The sequence below is a fragment of the Pan paniscus genome, chromosome 6, assembly GCF_029289425.2.
Source record: "Pan paniscus chromosome 6, NHGRI_mPanPan1-v2.0_pri, whole genome shotgun sequence".
Taxonomy (NCBI): Eukaryota; Metazoa; Chordata; class Mammalia; order Primates; family Hominidae; genus Pan; species Pan paniscus.
The window spans coordinates 37,425,608-37,446,145 of record NC_073255.2 but is presented as its reverse complement, the minus strand read 5'-3'; the positions used below and the strand labels follow the sequence as shown (position 1 = coordinate 37,446,145).

At 35.9% G+C, this 20,538-nt stretch overlaps 1 protein-coding gene across 1 annotated transcript in view; it reads left to right on the top strand.

The window, feature by feature from the left end:
* The window catches only part of LOC103784145 (protein C-mannosyl-transferase DPY19L1), a 104,400-nt gene that overhangs the window by 73,191 nt on the left and 10,671 nt on the right, over positions 1–20,538 (top strand). The window contains exons 8-11 of the mRNA XM_063605678.1: positions 2,575–2,666; positions 6,536–6,635; positions 9,406–9,483; positions 18,666–18,732. Coding sequence (XP_063461748.1) covers positions 2,575–2,666; positions 6,536–6,635; positions 9,406–9,483; positions 18,666–18,732 — 337 coding nt within the window. The remainder of the gene's footprint in view (positions 1–2,574; positions 2,667–6,535; positions 6,636–9,405; positions 9,484–18,665; positions 18,733–20,538) is intronic.

Genomic DNA, 20,538 nt, shown 5'->3' with positions numbered 1-20,538 from the left:
TTGTAGATCATGTGCGGAGTAGATTTAGTGTAATTCTTAAGGGTCCTAGGATTTTTAGGATGGTCAATGAATATTGGCTTCAAGTTAGTCATTGGTTGCATTAGGTCCTAACAAGAGAGTCATCCTGTCCTTTGATGTTTTGAAGCCAGCCATTGACTTCTCTCTAACTGGGAAAGTCCTACATGACATCTTCTTCCAGTAGAAGGCTTTTTCATCTGCACTGAAAATCTGTTGTTTAGTGCAGCCACCTGCCTCAGTTATGTTAGCTAGATCTTCTGGATAACTTGCAACTTCTACATCAGCATTGCTGTTTTACCTTGTACTTTTATCTTACGGAGATGGCTTCTTTCCTTAAACCTCATGAACCAACCTTTGCTAGTTCAAACTTTTCTGCAACTTCCTTACCTCTCTCAGCCTTCGTAGAATTGAAGAGAGTTAGGATTTTGTTCTGGATTAGGCTTTGACTTAAGGAAATGTGGCTGGTTTGATCTTCCATCCAGAATATTAAAACTGTCTGCATATCAGCAATAAGGTTGTTTCACTTTTAATTTCCTTCAATAATTTTTCTTTTGCATTTCTGACTGTTAGGCATAAGAGGCCTAGCTTTTGGCCTCTCTCAGCTTTTTACATGCCTTCTTCACTAAGTTTAATCATTTCTAGCCTTTGACTTAAAGTGAGAGATGAACAACTCTTTCTATTAATTGAACACTTAGAGGCCCTTGTAAGCTTATTAATTTTCCTAATTTTAATATTGTTGTGTCTCAGGGAATTTGGAGGCCTGATGGGAGGGAGAGAGATGGGAGAGTGGCTGATCGGTGGAGCAGTTAGAACACACACATTTATCCATTAAGTTTGCCATCTTATTGGTCATGGTTCAAGGCACCTAAAGCAATTACAATAGTAATATCAGAGAATACTGATCACAGATCACCATAGCAGATATAGTAATAATGAAAAAGGTTGAAATAGGCCAGGCACAGTGGCTCACGCTTGTAATCCCGGCACTTTGAGAGGCTGAGGCGGGCGGATCACGAGGTCAGGAGATCAAGACCATCCTGGCTAACACAGTGAAACCCTGTCTCTACTAAAAAATATATACAAAAAAAAAATTAGCCGGGCGTGGGGCAGGCACCTGTAGCCCCAGCTACTCAGGAGGCTGAGGCAGGAGAATGGCGTGAACCTGGGAGGCAGAGCTTGCAGTGAGCCGAGATCGTGCCACTGCACTCCAGCCTAGGTGACAGAGCGAGACTCTGTCTCAAAAAGAAAAAAAAAAGAAAAGGTTGAAATATCATGAAAATCACCAAAACGTGACAAAGAGACATGAAGTGACCACATGCTATTGGAAAAATGGCACTGATAGACTTGCTTGATGCAGGGTTGCCACAAACCTTCAGTTTGTGACAGACCTTATCTGTGAAGCATAGTAAAGGGCAATGAAACGTGGTTTGCCCATGTATCTTACTGTCAATCCTACTGAACTCTCCAGTTAATCTAATAAACTAACAGCTTTTAAAAATTGCATTCTGGTAACAACAGTATACATTATCAACAGACATTCAGTAATATTCAGTAACAAGAGTATCCATCAGATCTTTTCAGCATTCCCTTGTATGAGTAGTTCATTCATAAATAGATATGTATGTCAGTTTCATAGAGGATGGTGGGCTCGGTAGAAAAGAGGAGTAAATTGACTCAGTCTTTCTATAGCAGTACTAGAAATATTCAGTCGTCTGAGGTAGAGCTAAAATATAGGAAACACTTATTTCTGACATGGTCTTTGTCATTCTGTGGAGTCTTTTAGGTACCCCTGCTTGCACTGAAAGACATAATTTATTTTAGTGTGACTTAATAATATCAGATTGCTTGCATTTAATTCTATGCGGTTTTCTGTCGATGGAAGGATGAACTTACTAATGTATTTATTATATATACAGAAAAATGACATTATTACAACTGCGATAGTACATTGCTTAATTATGTCCAAAGTGAGCTTTTCAGAAAGGTTTATACTTCACAATTTTAGGACTTTCATTACTTAATTTGATTCCACCGCCTACTTTTAAATATTTTGCCACCCAGGGTAGCTTAGGCAAAGAAGTAAAACCAAAAATGGAATATTCCTTTGTAGCAGCACTGTGAATGAAAATACTAAAATTGATGACTACAAGAATTCTCAAGTGCTGGTTATGGATAGTTTTGCTGAAATTCATGGGAAAGAAGACAAACAATAGATAAATAATCAACTCAAAATATTCTGAAATTTGACAGAACTTTTTTTTGCTGGTACTTTCCTCCCTTTCCTTTTAAGATGTAGTTGCATCTTTTTTGGTATTTTCTTGTTGACAATTCATAATATTAATGCTTTACATGATCTTAAGCCACATGTGTCTCTGTCAGTAATATTTCTCACATGCTAGTTTTGCTGTTTATGGGATAAAGTCCAGTAGTTTGTTTTACAACATACCATTTAAATTATTTGTTAAAAATAATTTTATTTATAAATAGCAATTTTTACTTGGAATGTCTGTCTTAGTAAATTTAGCAAGTATACTATACTACAAATTTTTTTTTCAGTGTACCTGTGTAATGTGGACACCACCTCTCCGCAAAAGCTTCTCATATCCATTTCTTGTTCTTCAAATGTTGCTTGTGACTCATATTCTCAGGTAACTTTGACTTAACCTTATTTCTTTTGGCATTAAATAATTTAAACTAGAATTTCTTAAGCTTCCATAATAAAGTCAACATAATAAAATAATTTACCAGTATGATGCCATTATTAGTAAAAATATTTAAGAGTATAACTTAAAAATAGTACCAAAAACATTTCCTCCATCAGCCTTCTGTTCCTCTTCCTTTTTCTTGGTGGTCCACAGTGACTGCTTGAGAAGGAACAAATTGCTTTCACTTCTGTCATTTCCACTTTCTCAAGTCTTCTTCTGTTACCACTATAACTTCCTGAAAATGAGTAGAAAGAAGGTGAAGGCTGGTTATGCTATAGTGTATCCTGTAAGATACAATCCTTTGGGGCAAAGTGTAATTCACAGAATTCACACTTCTCTCCCTTTCTGCTGACAAATATTGAATATAGCTGCCTTGCTCCAGAGGGTAAAAATGAAACAAAATGGGGGCTATGGAAAAATGGAACAAAGCATGATAAAAATCTGAAGATGACTCAGACTGATAACTCTTTTCAGTGATCCTCCGAATTTGGAAGAACTTTGATGAAGTCTGTTATGCCAAACCCTTTGGGCAATCTATTTCCCTCTGATTGTTACAGCAAGTATAGAACCGTCACATGGCTTTTAGTCTCCTATGTAGTAGTGTCTTTAGACAGACCCTTCATAGAACATGGGATGGGTAATGTTTTTGCATTAGCTTTTTAAAGTCGGTGTAGCTCCAGCTTTATTGCTGTCCCTTAAACTCCTCTTTTATAGGGTTTAAAGCTTCTTTAGCACCTTCAAATAAGGTGAACCTCTATGAATTCATAACCTTTAGCTCTGCCCTGTTGGTTCTGAGGCACCTTGAGCAACGGTCCCTTCTCAAACATCTCTGTAAGAAGTGTTGTGCTGTAGGAGTCTTTGATTCACCACTACAGATGCTGTTTTTCCACATTCACATTCTTACCGTGGCTTTTTTCTCTAGTATAGTGCAGACAGCAGACTGCCCATCAGTCTCTAGTTCCTTCCTGCTTTTCTACCTCTGCTCCTGTCTTAAATCCAGCGAAGGCAAACCTTTGATTCTTCTTTCACTCACTGATCCGATCTGTCCCTAAGTGGGCATGGGGATGCTGCTCCGGGGACTGAGTGCTGCTTCTTTTAGTCCATCTGTACCAGAGAAGGTAGTGTTAGTTTCCTGTTGCTGTGTACCAGTCACCACAAACTGGGATCTACTACCTTGAAGTTTTCTAGCTCCTTAGTTTTAAAATCAAGGTATTGGAGGTACTACACTCTTCCTGAAGGCACAGAGTGGGAGGGGAGAGAATCAATTTTCTTGCCTTTTCTAGCTTTTAGAGGCTGCCTGCATTTCTTGGGAGGCTGCCTTCATTTCTTGGGAGACTGCCTGCATTTCTTGGCTTGTGGCTTCTTCATCTTCAAAACCAGCAATGCTGGATTGGGTCCTTCTTTGTCAGTTCACTCCAACCTTCTCTTCAGCCTCTCTTCCACTTTTATGTATCCTGTGGTGGTACATAAAAGTGACATGACATGTTCACAGGTTCCAGGGATTAGGACACATGTTTTTGGAGGCCATTATTCTGCCTACCAGGATGGGGCCTCTCCAGTTGCTGTTTCCTGCCTTCAAGGGCTGCCTTCTATTGGGTCCTTCTCTGTTTTTGGCTCCAGGTGCTTCTGTGGGAAGCTTTTTATGTCTTCTTTAGCCTCTTATCATTGTCATTTTCAGACTTACCCACCTCTTCATACCTGTCTTTACTTTTTGCTGAAAAGTTTTAGAGAACTTTCTTTTCTTTAGAGCCTTTTTCATTGTCTCTGTTCATATTCTAGTTGACATTTCCTTTCTCATATTCCTGGCCATCTGAAGCTGAATCAGCTGTTGCTTTCACCACTCCTGGTTCAGATCCATCTCGTCTTGATCTTCCTCGCCATCTTCATTGGCAGCTTATCAGTTCTGATTGCGATGGCTTTCCTGGTTATGCCCCTTAGTTGTCATGGCTCCCTGCTTGCCTGCTGTGGCTATGACTGGTTGCTTGGAAGTGTGGGCTTTCATTTTGCTTTCTTGGACACTGCAGTCTTTTTTGGAGGGAAAACCTGCTAAACTTCCTTTCTTGAAGCTTTGGCAGACATCTTGTCTTTTTTCTGAAGGATAGTAACCTTCTCTCTATTGGCCATCTTCATCTTCTGATATTTCATCCTTATTACTGCCATTGCCTCCTTTGGAAGAGCAGCCATTTCCTTTAGTTCTTGAGTTCTACCTGTAGTTGACATATTATGACATTAGAGGGAGGTGGTGGGTGGTGATGGCTTGGGGGAGCCAAGAAGAAGCTGAGCAGTGTTGATGCAGGCTGCAGTGCTGAGGATACTGTTATAAAACCGGAAAAGAGACTATTCCTTAATGCTAGGAATCATTTATAAATAAGGTTAGTGGTATATTTTAACAAATTGGTTTTGTCCAGTTTTGAATTTTGAGCATTTTTAGAAATTTAGTTTATATAGTCACCTAATACTAGCAGAGCTTAGCTTTTTCTTGATTGTTCTTAGCCTTTTTTTATTATTCTTGGCAATATTTATGTTTCTGATTCTGTTTTCTTGGGTCAGAGCTATTTTGATCACCAACTGGATTTTCTTTGTTTTCTGTTCATTCCTGTGCATTCTTTACCCAACTGCCAGATTGGTATTAAATTCTGCTCAGGAATCTTAATGTCTCTTGTTACCCATAAAATGAAAATCATATTTAGTATTCAAAAGCAGTAGAGAAGTACTTTATTTTAGACAGCGGCTTTCAAACTTTTGGACTATGATCTATAAGAAATAAGAAATATGTTTTACACTGTGGCTTAGTATACACATACATGTATGCACACAACTGAAACAAAAGTTTTACAGAATAGAACCCCTCGTAAATAGGATATAGTCATATATATTCTGTTTCACTCTGCTGATCTCCATTTTTAAATGCTGAATTTTATTCCATAAGTTGATTTCATAACTCATTAAAAGGTTATCTGGAGTTTAAAAGTACTTTTGTTGGATTAAAATAGCAGAGAGGTATGTCCTTTAGAGAAGGGATACTTGGGGAAGTGAAGAAAGGCATTTCATAATGGTGCTCTATGCTCCAGGTAGGTTTATCTAACCAGGATGTCTTTACTGTATCCGAGCTGCCTACACTTCATCACCTCAGTATATTAACATGCACACTCCACTTCTGTGAAGATGGACATGTGTGGGAGCTTTGCGTTGGCTCGCAGATTTAGAGGATAAAATCATCTTACCCTCCTAAAAATCTCCTAAATTACAAGTCAGTACCAAAATGAGATCTCTAAAGATTGCTTCAGAGTGGCCCCCATATCTTTTCCTCCACTTAAGTTTTCTGTGTTATCCTACCTGTGCCAGACCCAACTTTTTATCTCACATGCTTATAAAATCTCAGCCGCTTAGCTCTTATTCTGCATTCTTGCAGTAGTTATCTGCATAATACTTAGCACTTAGAATATGCTGCTATCATCTTTTCATAGGCATCTTCTGCCTTTCTAACTAATGAATCTGTTGAATCAGTATTTTTAAATATTCAGTCTTGGATTCACCAAAATATAATTTGAAAAAAATGTTCATGGATATACTGACCCAGCCACCCTCCTTCTCTCTGTGTTATTGTTAGCAATAATGGGTATTTACCTTTCAAAGAAAATTGTTGTAATTGAGTATCAGGAGGTATAATTTCTAACCCATTGGTGCATTTTATGTTTAGGTTGTGTTATAACCAGATCATATATATTTCGAGATTCTAATTTGCAGCAGTTTGGAGCCATGCTAGACTATTTCGTGTTTAAACTTACTAACACTTATTTTATCTTTTCAAGGGCTACAAAACTTTATAGAGGAAGTTTGATTGCACTCTGCATTTCCAATGTATTTTTCATGCTTCCTTGGCAGTTTGCTCAGTTTGTACTTCTTACTCAGGTGAGGTGATTATATTTTAAGCTGTTTTAAGCTTAGCATGTTTGACTATGAACTTATTTGCATAAAATTATAACTGAGATGTTCTATGATTCTAAGCCCTAAAACATTTTCTAGGAAAAATGTTTTTCTAAAGCATTTTCTAGGAAAAATGATTTTCTAAAGCATTTTCTAGGAAAAATGTTTTTCTAAAGCATTTTCTAGGAAAAATGTTTTTCTAAAGCATTTTCTAGGAAAAATGTTTTTCTAAAGCATTTTCTAGGAAAAATGTTTTTCTAAAGCATTTTCTAGGAAAAATGTTTTTCTAAAGCATTTTCTAGGAAAACTGTTTTTCTAAAGCATTTTCTAGGAAAAATGTTTTTCTAAAGCATTTTCTAGGAAAAATGTTTTTCTAAAGCATTTTCTAGGAAAAATGTTTTTCTAAAACAGGAACAGGAAAAATGTTTTTCTAAAACATTTTTTAGGAATGTTGAACAAAAGAAAGTTCAGGGTAGAGAAATATGTAGGATTATTTATAAATGATTGTTAATTATTTACTTCCTAACATAATGCATTTATTGAACTCAAATTTGTAAGAATGCTTATCTTTGTTATTCAGTATCGTTAAGTGCTGAAAAGAGGACTAGTGCTATAACTTCAGGTATTTCTCTTAAGTTAACAATAGTATTTCTCTTACGTAAAATGTTTCTTTTATGAATAGTTGTGTACATTCTTGCATGTAGAATACAGACACATAGGATTAGAGGATAAATAGCTAACCAGTTCATCTCTTATAAAATTCTCTCTACCAGTCTGGAAATTTATCTGTTGCCTTTCCATGTACTCATGCCCACTGTAAATGGAGATAGTTTGTTGAGAGAGGGTTACATACTCTCAAAAAAAAAATGAGTTACATACTCATTTTTTTCCCCTGCCTATTTTTTTTATTGTACTGGTATATTTGTATAAAGCAGTTGAAGAGTTGCTTTTTTTTTTTTTTCTTCCTGAGATGGAGTCTTGCTCTGTTGCCCAGTCTTAAGTGCAGTGGCGCAGTCTCGGCTCACTGCAACCCCCACCTCTCAGGTTCAAGTGATTCTTCTGCCTCAGCCTCCCAAGTGGCTGGGACTACAGACGCGTGCCACCATGCCTGGCTAATTATTTGTATTTTTAGTAGAGATGGGGTTTCACCTTGTTAGCTAGGATGGTCTCGATCTCCTGATCTCGTGATCTGCCAGCTTCAGCCTCCCAACGTGCTGGGATTACAGGCGTGAGCCACCGCGCCTGGCCGCTTTTTAATATTTTTTAGAACGTCTTGCTTGAGAAATGAAGTTAGACTTGGATTTGAGTCCTAATTCTATTCAGTAGCCTCTTAACTTGGATAAAGTAGTTAACTTTTCTTAGTTTAGGTTTTCTCATTTCTGAAATACAGATAATAAAAGAACCTACTTTATTGGGTTGCGGATAGGACCAGATGAAGTAATGTATATGATTCTTAACACAGTACCTGGTACTTAGTAGGTGTCAGTAAGGTTAGTTGGTTTTATCATTATTTTTTAAAATAGGCTCTATTTGTACTTACTTTTTACTTTGATCTTGTCTTGTAGACTCCTTTGTCTAACTTAGTTTGATGACATTTTCAATCAGTTTCTGGTTTAAAATTGTCTCTGAGATTCGCTCTTGAAAATTCTACCCTGTAAATGTACTGTGTGTTGCTTAGCCCTTGGGGTGAAAAGGGAGCATTCTCATTGCTTCCTGATAGTGGAGACTGCCTGCTTTTTTGTGGAGGTGAGGGTCAGGGGAGGTATTTTGTCTCCCTGTGGGGCTTACATTGAATAATAACACACACTTCCCCACAGTTGTTATGTCATATCAGGCACCCTAAGAAATGCAGTGTTCTCCATGGGTAACTCTGAATAAAGGGAAACTTAGTTGTTTTTCTCACTAATGAAAAAATTTGTTGTAGATTGCTTTAGAGATAAAAAAACTTGATGAATGAAACAAGTTATAGTTTAAGTATTCAGCTATTTTGCAGTCTGTTTATGCTATGCTTTTGTAGTAAGATAGGAAGAATTTAATTTGAATTGCTTTCTCTATGAGGAAGGGTGTAGAGGCATTGTCTGACATATTACCTCCATGTAAGAGATACTGTATCATCATTTAATCAATTCATCTAATTCCAGTACTCTTAGAATTATTGATATATAACATATAATTTTCTTCCAAATGGAAAAGAAAGTTAAAAATACCTTAGCAGCGAAAGTACTCTTAATTTGAAATTGATCAATTTGATTATAACTAACTCTTGAATATTTGTATTAACGAAAGAACGCTAATGGAGATACTTGTAAAGAGTGACTAGCAAGCAGAAATTAACGTATTTTTATGCACACATGCATTGCATAATTATTTTTCAGTTAAATGTACCTTCCCCAATTATGTATTAGTTGTCATGTTATAATTACATTTTCATCTTTTTTGATTGGACAAGGCACTTTTTAATTGTACGTGTTGACAGTAGGGTTGACCTGAAATTAAAATGATTATTGTTTTGGACAATCAACAAAGTAGACAATTCACATGATTGAGAGAGCTGTGTGTCAGAGAGAAAAATCAACCAATATTTTCTATACTAATATATTGACTATATTTAATAATAAATTGGCAGATAAAAGGAAAACAAAAGAACTCACTCTGTGTGTAGATATAAATCAGTTGAAACAACAATAAATATATTCTTCATTCTTGTAGCTATTCATTTCATCTTTTTTACTTCTAATTTCTTTTTAAATTTCAGATTGCATCATTATTTGCAGTGTACGTTGTTGGATACATTTATCTATGTAAATTATGGAAGATCATTTATATACACATGGTAATAATATTTTTATTGTTCTTTTCCATTTAGTTTGCCCTTAAACTCCTGATTAATATTTGATTTGTTCATGGTTGAAACTAGTTGTAACAATTTCATAACTAAAACAAATGTTGTTCAAACATTGTGATATAATCAACAGACCTTGTTTTGATAGACTACTCACAAAAATTTAATTTGGGTCATATTATCTGATTGAAGTTGTTCCCAACTTATGCATTATCAGTGAAAGAAATAATTTATGAAACGGAAACATGGGACTGATATATTATCCAGGAGCTGTCTGTTAAAATGAAGTAGAAGGGCGTGACATGGTGGCTTATGCCTGTAATCCCAACACTTTCGAGAGGCCAAGGTGGGGTTCACTTGAGACCAGAAGTTTGAAACCAGCCTGGGCAACAAGAGCCAGACCTCATCTCTACTAAAATAAAATAAAATTAGCCTAGCATGGTGATGCATGCCTGTAGTACTAGCTATTTAGGAAGCTGATGTGGGAGGATCGCATTAGCCCGGGAGGTTGAGACTGCAGTGAGCTATGATCATGCCACTGCACTCCAGCCTGGGCAACATAGCAAGACCATGTCTCTACAAAAAAGAAAAAAAGTTCATTTGCTGAGTGTCAACTATTCAGGCATATGGAATACACCAGCATTCATATTACTACATTCTAACAGAGTGGGGGAAGGAGGGAAGACAGAAGATAAATAATAAACATAGTAAATGGGTAAATTTTGTAGGGTGTTAGAAGGTGATAAGGATTTTAGGCCAGGTATGGTGGCCTGGGGAGGCTGAGGCAAGAGGACATTTGAGCCCAGGAGTTTAAGACCAGCCTGGGTGAGACCCCCATCTCTATAAAAAATTACAAAAAAAGATTTTAGAAGAAAGAAAAGTTAAGGGTAAGACAGATCAGGAGCACCAAGATCAGGGGGTAGGAGATGGAAAAATCAAATGAGGTGGTCAGGGCAGGTCTTCTTGAAAAGGGGGAGTAGAACAAAGATTGGAAGAAGGAGAACGAGTTAGCCAAGTAGATATCAAAGAAACTGATACCTAGGTTGGTGGAACAGCTAGAATAAAGACCCTAAAGCCGATTGGTTGATGTTCTTGAATGGTTATCCTTTAAAAACAAACATTTGTCTTCTCTCTCATTTGTTTTTATATTGATGTTTTCTTTTCCTGATAATTTTACAACTGTCATAATATCCCATTTTCATTTTCTTAACAATTTATACATATAAAAGAACATTTATAATGTGCAAGGAAGTTATAAACACAGTCATAAAATAAACAACCGGGAGCCTACTCTCCAAATGGAAAATAGAACCTTATCGTTACTTTTAAGTCCTGTATGCCCTGAGCTCATCCCCTCACTGCTCCTAGAGGTAACCACTATTCTGACTTTTTGAATCGTAATCAATTTGCTTTTCTTTATAACTTTACCATATGTGGATTACTAAATAGTATAAATTTTTATTATTAAATGTTCACATTCTTTGTAAGGTTTATACAAATGGCATTTTATAAGTACTATTTTTTCACTCAGATTTCTGCTACTTATATGTAACTAGAATTCAAATATTTTCACTGCTTTATATTTTCCATCATATAAATAAAGCGTAATTCATTTATTCATTTTCTTGTTGAAGGACATTTAGGTTCTCTCCTCTCTCCCCAACTTCTTATTTTAGTTATAAATAATGCCGTACATTCTTCACATATCTCCTAGGGCACCTATGTTGAGAGTTTCTCTAGGGTGTTTACCTAGTAGTAAACTTGTTGGGTGGTAAATTATGTACATGTTCAACTTTATAAATACCAAATTGTTTTTCTAAAACGATTGGACTACTTCCAACAGCAATATATAGCAGCTTATATTATTCTGCATCCTTTTTTATTTTATTAATCTGGTTCATGTAAAATGGTATCTTGTAACCTTAATTTGCATTTTCTCTGATTCATAATGAAGCTGAGCATCTTTTGGTTTGTTTATACGCCCTTCATGTTTCCACTGTTGTAAATTCCAATTCAGATCTTTTACCAGTTTGTCTTGTGTCCAAAAGAAAATGACATCTATTTTAGTCAGTGCAGTGTAATCCATTATTTTTGTTACTTATGTTGATGCTCCAATTGTTCCACACTTGTCCAACTATTCAAGCTGACTTCTCTTTCTTTTTAACATGTCCTCATCATGCTTTGAGCACTTTTAAAAAGAAATTAATAAATGTTAAATTTCATGAAATGCTTTCATACATCTGTTTACATGATTCTGTGTATTTCCCCCACTTTAATCTGTTACTGTAATAAATTAACATTAATTAATTTTCTAGCGTTAAATAAACTTGCTTTTCTGGGCTAAACACAATTTTTGCATGTCGCTGGATTCAGTTTGCTGTCATTTTGATAGGATTTTTACATCCTTGTTCATGAATGTGTTAGACAGTAATTATGCATTTTTTAGATGTGGCTTATTTTTTCCCAAACTATTTAAAATAGTTTTTTATTTTATAGTATAAATCAGATTAAATGTTAAGCCTTCAGAGTTGGCTGGTCACATAGACAACTATGGCTGAGGGCCTTGACTCAAAGTTTTAGTTATAAAATTATAAAATTACACAGCGTAGTTAGCAGTAAAACCTACCTTGGGTAAATGATACATACTTTATTATATGACTTACTATTTTCTATCTTCTTCCATTATCGTTTTATAAATTTCTAAATTCTTATAGTTATAAAAAGAAAAAATATATAGAATTATTCCCAAAAAATTATTTTTCCATTTTTTATTGTGGTAAAATACATGTAACTTAAAATTTACCACCTTAAGCATTTTTAATTATACAGTTCAGTGATATGAAGTACATTCACATTGTTTTACAACCATCACCACCATCTATTTCCAGAACATTTTTCATCTTGCAAAACTGAAACTCTATACCCATTAAAGTCCATATTCTTCCATCTTCCCAGCCCCTGGAAACCACCATTCTACTTTCTGTCTTTGTGATTTTGACTACTTTATGTATGTCATGTAAGTGAAATCATACAGTATTTGTCTTTTTGTTACTGGCCTATTTCAATTAGCCTACTGTCCCCAAGTTTCTTCTATGTTGAAGCATGTCAGAATTTCCTTCCTTTTAAAGCTAAATAATAGTCCATTGTGTGTACACACACACACACACACACACACACACACACACACGATTTTGCTTATCCATTCAATCTGTCCATGGATACTTGGATTCCATTGTGTGTACACACACACACACACACACACACACACACACACACGATTTTGCTTATCCATTCAATCTGTCCATGGATACTTGGATTCCATTGTGTGTACACACACACACACACACACACACACACGATTTTGCTTATCTATTCAGTCTGTCCACGGATACTTGGGTTACTTCGATGTTTCAGCTATAGTAAATAATGCTGCTATGAACAAATATTTTTTGAGATCTTGTTTTCAATTATTTTGAGTATGTACCCAAAAGTGGAATTGCTGGATTGATCATATGGTAAATCTATTTTTTAAGGAACTGCCAAACTTTTCCATAGTAGCTGTACGTTTTACATTCCTATAAACAGTGCATGAGGTTCTATTTTCTCCATGTAATCACCAACATTTATTTTCTGCTTTTGTGATGGTAGCCATCCTAATAGGTATAAGGTGATATCTCACTGTGGTTTTTGTTTCTTAATTAAAAATCTTTATTTTTCAGAGAAGTTTTAGGTTTATAGCAATTTTTTTTTTTTGAGACGGATCTCGCTCTGTCACCCATGCTGGGGTGCAGTGGCACGATCTTGGCCCACTGGAACCTCTGCCTCCCAGGTTCAAGTGATTCTCCTGCCTCAGCCTTCCGAGTAGCTGGGATTAGAGGCACGTGCCACCACACTCAGCTAATTTTTGTATTTTTAATAGAGATGGGATTTCACCATGTTGGCCAGGCTGGTCTTGAACTCCTGACCTCATGTGATCTGCCCACCTCGGCCTCCCAAAGTGCTGGGATTACAGGCATGAGCCACTGCACCCAGCCAGGTTTATAGCAAAATTAAGCAGAAAGTACAGAGTTCCCATATACCCCCTGCCCCCAACCATGCACAACCTACCCCTCTATTGACATCCCGCACCAGAGTGGTACATTTGTTACAGTTGATAAACCTACATCACACATCAGAATCACCCAAAGTCCGTAGTTTACGTTAGGCCTCACTTTTCTATGGGTGGTTGTTGTGTTTTGTTTTGTTTTTTGAGACAGGGTCTTGCCGTGTTGCCCAGGCTGGAGTTCAGTGGTGTAAACATGGCTCACCACAGCCTTGACCTCCTGGGCTCAAGGGATCCTTCTGCCTTGGCCTCCCAAAGTGCTAGGATTGCAGATGTGAGCCACCACAATCAGCCTGGATTTTGACAAATGTATAATGACGTGTCAACCATGTAGTATCTTGTAGAACAGTTTCACAGCCATAAAGTTCCTCTGTGCTCTACCTATTCATCCCTCCTTCCCCCTAACCCATGGCAGCCACTGATCTTATTACTGTTTCCATAGTTTTGCCTTTTGTGTAGTGTCATGTGTTTGGAACCATACAGTATGTAGCCTTTTCATACTGGCTTCTTTCACTTAGTAAAAAGCAAATAAGTTTCCTCCAAGTCTTTTCATGGCTTGATAGCTCATTTCGATCTTGATTATTATTAACATTTTATTAACATTATATGGATGTACCACTGTTTATTTATTCGCCTATTGAATAACTTGTTGGTTAACTCCAAGTTTGGGCAATTATGAGTAAAGCTGCCATAAACATCTGTATGCAGGTTTTTACATGGATGTTTCAGTTCATTTGAGTAAATACCAAGGAGAGTGATATTTGGATGGTATGGTGAGAGTATGCTTAGTTTTTAGGAAATTGCCAAACTGTCTTCCAAAGTGGCCATACCATTTTGCATTACCACCAGCAATAAATGAGAGTTCCTGCTGCTCCATATCCTTGTCAGCATTTGGTGGTGTCATGGTGGATTATGGCCATTTTAATAAATGTGTAATGGTATCTCATTGTTTTAATTTGGTTCAACATCTTTTATTATGCTTTTTTTTTTGCCATCTGTGTATCTTTTTTGGTGCAGTGTCTGTTCAGATCTTTTGCTTATTTTTCCTTGGGTGGTTCATTTTCTTTTTGTCGAGTTTTAAGAATTCTTTGTATGTTTTTTATAACAATCCCTTATCAGATGTGTCTTTTGCAGATATCTTCTCTCAATCATGTCCTATCTTTCAAAGAGCAGAAGTTTTTAATTTTAATGAAGTTCAGCTTATCAATCATTTCTTTCATGAATTGTACCTTTTTGTTTTATCTAAGAAGTCATCATCATACCTAAGGTCATCTAGGTTTCCTCCAGTGTTATCTTCTAGGAGCTTTATAGTTTTGCAATGTGCATGTAGATCTGTTGTCTGTTTTGAGTTAGTTTTCATGAAGGGTGTAAAGTCTATGTCTAGATTTATTTTTTTGTATGTGGATCTCTAATTGTTCCAGCACCGTTTGTTGAAAGGACAATTTTTGCTCCACTGTATTGCCTTTGCTCCTTTGTCAAATATCACTTGACTATATATGTGAGTCTATTTCTGGGCTCTATGTTTTGTTCCCTTGATCTGTTCGTGTCTTCTTTCACAAATACCACACTGTCTTGATTACAGTAACTTTATAGTAAGTCTTGAAGTGGGGTAGTGTCAGTCCTCTGACTTTGCTCTTCAGTACTGAGTTGGCTCTATACTGGGTTGTTTATATCTCCATATAAACTTCAGAATCACTTTATTGGTAACTTGCTAGGCTCATGATTGGGATTGTGCTGAATCTATAGATCAAGTTGGGAAGAACTGGCATCTTGACAATATGGAATCTTCCTATACGTGGAATAACTTCATGTATTTATAAAGTTATTTGATTACTTTCATTGAAGTTTTGTAGTTTTGCTCAGATTTTTTACATAGTTAAATTTGTATCTAAGTGCCTCATTCCAGGAATTCAGGAATGTGTTGATATTAGAAATTCTATTAATATGATTTATCACATTGAGAAGTTTGAAAAAATCCATAATAGACTGGGCACGGTGGCTCACGCCTGTAATCCCAGCACTTTGGGAGGCCCAGGTGGGTGGATCATGAGGTCAGGAGATGGAGACCATCCTGGCTAACACAGTGAAACCCTGTCTCTACTAGAAATACAAAAAATTAGCCGGGTGTGGTGGTGGGCACCTGTAGTCCCAGCTACTTGGGAGGCTGAGGCAGGAGAATGGCGTGAACCCGGGAGGCGGAGCTTGCAGTGAGCCAAGATCGCGCCACTGTACTCCAGCCTTGGTGACAGAGCAAGACTCTGTCTCAAAAAAAAAAAAAAAAATCCATAATATAATAATACCTTTGATACTGTAAAGGTATTTGATAAAAGTCAACATCAATTTTTGGTGTTTAAGACCATAATCAAGTAAAAATAGATGGATATTTCATTGAAATTTAAGATACCCACACCTCAAAAGAAAAACTAGTATCACATAAAATGATGAAGCCATAGAACAATTTCCTATTTCCATTAATGCCAGAAGCATGGTAAATATGCCTACTGCCTCTCTTATTACTTAATATTGTTGCAGAAATGTCAGCTAATACAATTGACTAAAAAATAATTCAAAGGAAGATGTAAAAATATCATTGTCTGTAGTTGATATCGTTTTGAATACTTGAGAAATCCAAATAAACTACTAGAAACAATGAAATCATATTCATTGATGCATATTTAATATAATTTTTCTATATACAAACAATCAGAAAATATGAAGATTCTTGATACAACAGCAGCAAAAATAATATGCTTTAGAATAAACTCAAGAAAATATGCAGGATCTGTATAAAGAAAACCGTACTTGCTAATGCATGTAAAAGAAGATTTAAAGAAATGGAAGGAACATGTATTGCTTTGGGATCTAAAGATTCAATGTTGAACAGATATAACTATAAACAACATATGTTATTGAATAAAGCAATTTTAATAAAAATTTTAGTTTTTGAAACTTAAGCTGATTCTGAAATTCACATTGAAATTGATATATATGGATCAAAAATAAAACTTCTAGAAGAAAATATGGATTATTTTATTTTTAGTGCCTTTTTAAATGACAGATACATTTAATCCAAAGACCTAAAGGAAATGAAAGATACATTTGCTAACATAAATATTTAGAAAATAACCATAATACAAAAAATACCACAAAGGTCAAAAATGAACTGAGAAAAATATTTACAATATGTTTACTTGATAAGGAGCTGTGTTCTTTATATATATGTGTGTGTGTATATATATGTGTGTGTATATATATATATACACACACACATATACTTTTAAGTTCTGGAATACACGTGCAGCAAGTGGAGGTTTGTTACATAGGTATACACGTGTCATGGTGGTTTGCTGCACCCATCAACCTGTCATCTACATTAGGTATTTCTCCTAATGCTATCCCTCCCCTAGCCCCCCACCCCCAACAGGCCCCAGTATGTGATGTTCCCCTCCCTGTGTCCATGTGTTCTCATTGTTCAACTGACACTTATGAGTGAGGACATACAGTGTTTGGTTTTCTGTTCCTGTGTTACTTTGCTGACAATGATGGTTTCCAGCTTCATCCATGTCCCTGCAAAGGACATGAACTCATCCTTTTTTTATAGCTGCATAGTATTCCATAATGTATATGTGCCACATTTTCTTTATCTGGTCTATCATTGATGGGCATTTGGGTTTGTTCCAAGTCTTTGCTATTGTGAATAGTGCTGCAATAAACATATGTGTGCATGTATCTTTATAGTAGAATGATTTATAATCCTTTGAGTATATACCCAGCAATGGGATTGCTGGGTCAAATGGTATTTCTAGTTCTAGATCCTTGAGGAATCGCCACATTATCTTCCACAATAGTTGAACTAATTTACACTCTCACCAATAGTATAAAAGTGTTCCTATTTCTCCACATCCTCTCCAGCATCTGTTGTTTCCTGACTTTTTAATGATCACAATTCTAACTGGTGTGAGATGGTATCTCATTGTGGTTTTGATTTGCATTTCTCTAATGACCAGTGATAATGAGCTTTTTTTTTTCATATGTTTGTTGGTCACATAAATGTCTTCTTTTGAGAAGTGTCTGTTCGTATCCTTCGCCCACTTTTTGATGGGGTTGTTTTTTTTTTTCTTGTAAATTTGTTTAAGTCCCTTTTATATTCTGGATACTGGGGCTATGTTCTGTAATATATGAAGAGAGCTGTTAAGGAAAATAATGAAAGCCCAATAGACAGATGGGCAGTTGGAATAAGCAGTTCACACATACACACAAGACAACATAACCAGCAAATAGAATAAAAGGTGCTGTGTCTCATCTACTATTAAAAGAATGGAAAAGTGAAACAATGAGGTAACATTTTTTCCCCACTGGATTGGCAGATATTTAAAAGAATAATACAGTGTTGCCAGAATATATATCCATAGGAACTCTCCTGCCCAGTTGGTGGGAAAGGGAATTGGCACAATCTTTTTGTAGGCCAATTTGTCAATATTTGTATTGAATTTAAAAATGTGGATATCCTTGATCCATCAGTTTCACTTCTAGTAATTTATTCATAAATGTACTGACATGTACATAAGGTATACACATAAGGATGTCTATCATAGCAGTGTTTTTATTAGGAAGATCCAAACAAAACAAAATAGAAGTGGAAAGCTCTTAAGTGTTTCGCAGTATTTGGAGGACTAGTTAAATTAGGGTACATCTGTGGAATAGAATACTTTTTCCAGTTCTTAAGCAGAATGTATTAGATTGGCTTGCATGCATATGGAAAGCTCTTTGAAACATATTACGAATAAAAGCAAGAAATAGTATAGCTTGTGGGGTAAGTGTCCGTTTGTGTTTTAACAAAATATATAAACTAGAATTTATACATGTTGTCTGGAAGGATGCACAGGAAACTGTTGATGGTTATCTCTGGGAGCTTGAAGTGTGGGATGGATAATGGGCTGTTTTAATCTTATAGTCCCTTTTGAACAGTTTGAATTCTGTTTATTATGGGCATGTACAATTTTCACAATAAAAAACAAAGGTTTTTTGTTTTATGTGCATTACTTATATTTTTTTCTTGGATTTTTTCCAGATTTCTCTTGCACTTTGTTTTGTTGTGATGTTTGGGAACTCAATGTTATTATTATGCTGCTTCTTCGGTAATTATTTGGGTAAATATTCCTTACTTATATGGCTGTTTTTGAAATTAATGGTTTAACAATTTCTTCTTCACTGGCTTAGGATTCATGAGGGTTTTCTGTAGGAACCATCTTAAGTGTCTTACTTAATATTCTAGATGTGATGGTGTTTAAGTACTCACTTTTAAAACAGGAAAAAAAAATGAAAAATTAGTATCATTTCAGAAAGATTTATATGCTTTCTTCTCCCTTCCTCCTTTCCATTTTTATCCTACTCCTGCTCCACTTTTTGAACCCCTTTCCTCAAACTGCAGTCTTACAACAGCCTCCCCTCTTCATTCCACAGTGATCAGAAGATCAAGGCCTTGGTTACTTAGGGTTTTTGTTTTGTTTTGTTTTGTTTTGTTTTTTGCCCCTTGTCTACTTGTATGGACTTATTCAGAAGGTTTAAGTAAGGTGATGATTCAATTTTATATTGTTAAATCACTACCAAGAACAGCTTTAGCTTATGGAGAGATTATTTTACAGAATTAGAACAAATTGATGGAAGGTCATCTAATTCCTTCTGCTACATTTGGCAGGATGACTTTGTTTTTTTTTGTTGTTGTTGTTGTGTTTTTTTTTTTTTTTTAAAGATGGAGTTTTGCTCTCATTGCCTACACTGGAGTGCAATGGTGCAATCTCGGCTCACTCTGCCTCCCAGGTTCAAGTGACTCTCCTGCCTCAGCCTTCTGAGTAGCTGGGATTACAAGCATATGCCACCATGCCCGGCTAATTTTGTATTATTAGTAGAGAGGGGTTTTTCCATGTTGGTCAGGCTGGTCTCGAACTCCCGGCCTCAGGTGATCTGCCTACCTTGGCCTCTCAAAGTGCTGGGATTATAGGTGTGAGCCACTGCGCCCGGCTGGCAGGATGACTTTGTAAGTCTAAAAGTCTTTCTGAAATTTAAAGACTGCCTTTTTTTTTGGTGGGTTTCCATTAAAATGTTTTGCAAACTTGTTATTCCTTGTGTTTAAAGTGCATGTGCTTTAGTTTCCCGATGACTTTAAAAGCGTATTGCACTGTCATAATTGGAATGTATTCTACTTCTTGAGTAATTAAGTTACTCAGATCATTTGGGGTTTCTTAATTTCTAGAAGCCATTACATTTGAAACTTCCATTTTCATTATTTTACAAATAATATTTATTTAAAAACCCATTTCTTAAAAATATGCCTCTTCCCAGTCTGGGCCACCACCCTTTTCAGGTTGTACCTTGGGTATACTTAGCTACAGAAATTAGCAATTAGCATAATGCTGTATTTTTCAGCAACAACAACAAGAAAAATCATAACTTCGGGATTAATAAGTGTAGTTCTTCAGTTCTGTGTCAAAGTGACAAAGTACTCAGTTGTATATTTTACATATGTACTTTGTCATGTACTGCTATCACCCAGGATAAAGTACATGAATCTTGGTACTATGGACAAGGAAACCACTGAATCAAATATTACATATAAATAAAATCTAATTTAAGTGCCTTTTGTAGGAAATTTCTCTTCAGTTCTGTATGTCAGGTATGCTGCCAGATGCTTCACACTGAGGTGCGTCTTAGATATGAATTAAGCATATTTATGTATATTCCATATATTTTGGTGTATAAAAATAAATGATAACAGGGAGTACAGCATGTTTGTGCATATTTAACTACAAACATATTTGCATATATTTATAATTAATCACTTTGAAACCTGAATTGTATCACATTTTGTATTCTCAGGTATTCAGAAACTTCCAAAAAGATTTAATTTGGTTTCAAGTATTTATTTTGTGATCTCTAATCATATT